This window comes from Priapulus caudatus, unplaced genomic scaffold, assembly GCF_000485595.1.
Source record: "Priapulus caudatus unplaced genomic scaffold, Priapulus_caudatus-5.0.1 Scaffold5525, whole genome shotgun sequence".
In the NCBI taxonomy this organism is placed as follows: domain Eukaryota; kingdom Metazoa; phylum Priapulida; class Priapulimorpha; order Priapulimorphida; family Priapulidae; genus Priapulus; species Priapulus caudatus.
Window position 1 is genome coordinate 6,538 of NW_014582586.1, and position 972 is coordinate 7,509.

The following is a 972-nucleotide window of genomic DNA, read 5'->3' on the forward strand; positions in this document are numbered from 1 at the left end:
TATAGGTGAGATAGATGACAGGTGAGATAGATGACAGGTGATAGGTAATATAGGTGAGATAGATGACAGGTGAGATAGATGACAGATGAGATAGATGACAGGTGATAGGTAATATAGGTGAGATAGATGACAGGTGAGATAGATGACACATGAGATAGATGACAGGTGATAGGTAATATAGGTGAGATAGATGATAGATGAGATAGATAACAGGTGATAGGTGAGATAGGCGAGTGCTAGCTATGATAATGCTATAGTTAATGAGTATTAGTTAATAGTTAATTAGTTAATTAGTTCATGAGTATTAGTTAATTAGTTAATAAACTAGTGAGGCTAGGTGCTAGCTAAGGCGTGATGAGATATTAAGCGGGGGTGATAGATGTTAGCATGTATTGTATACTTACAGCATCGTGATACTTGACAACATAACCATAGAGCTGACTGACTGCAGCAAAGGTGTTAAACTCATCACCATACACCTGTAAAACACAGAAATGACACCTGTAATCATACACAGCTGTAAAACACAGAAATTANACACACACACACAGACAGACACACACACACACACACACACGCACACAGACAGACACGTACGCGTGAGATCTCGGTGAGGTGTGAGTTCATGTCCTGGTCGCTGACTGGCGGCTGCTCGTGTATGTCACTGTAGAACTTGTTCACCATTCCCTTGTACTTGGGAATGTCCTTCGCGTACAGCAGCTTGTTAGATGGAGAATCCTGTATAGTGTGAGTGAGGGAGGAACGTGAGGGATGTATGTAAATACAAGGTTTATATACGCGCACGCACGCACTCACGCACGCACGCACGTACGCACTCACGCACGCACGCACGCACTCACGCACGCACGCACGCACGAATGTTACTCTGTTCCTATATCCATGAAAATTTGATCAATCACTGAACCTCTCTTCTCCTGGCTTCTTCTTCAATCCCTCATCTCACTTCCCCTC

At 43.3% G+C, this 972-nt stretch overlaps 1 protein-coding gene across 1 annotated transcript in view; it reads right to left on the minus strand.

Moving 5' to 3' along the window:
- The window catches only part of LOC106819991 (plexin-B2-like), a gene marked incomplete at its 5' end in the record, with an annotated part of 3,918 nt that extends 3,180 nt beyond the window's left edge, over positions 1 to 738 (minus strand). The window contains 2 exons of the mRNA XM_014824555.1: positions 405 to 479; positions 598 to 738. Of these exons, the coding sequence (XP_014680041.1) occupies positions 405 to 479; positions 598 to 738 (216 nt within the window). The remainder of the gene's footprint in view (positions 1 to 404; positions 480 to 597) is intronic.
- Between the last annotated feature and the right edge of the window lie 234 nt (positions 739 to 972).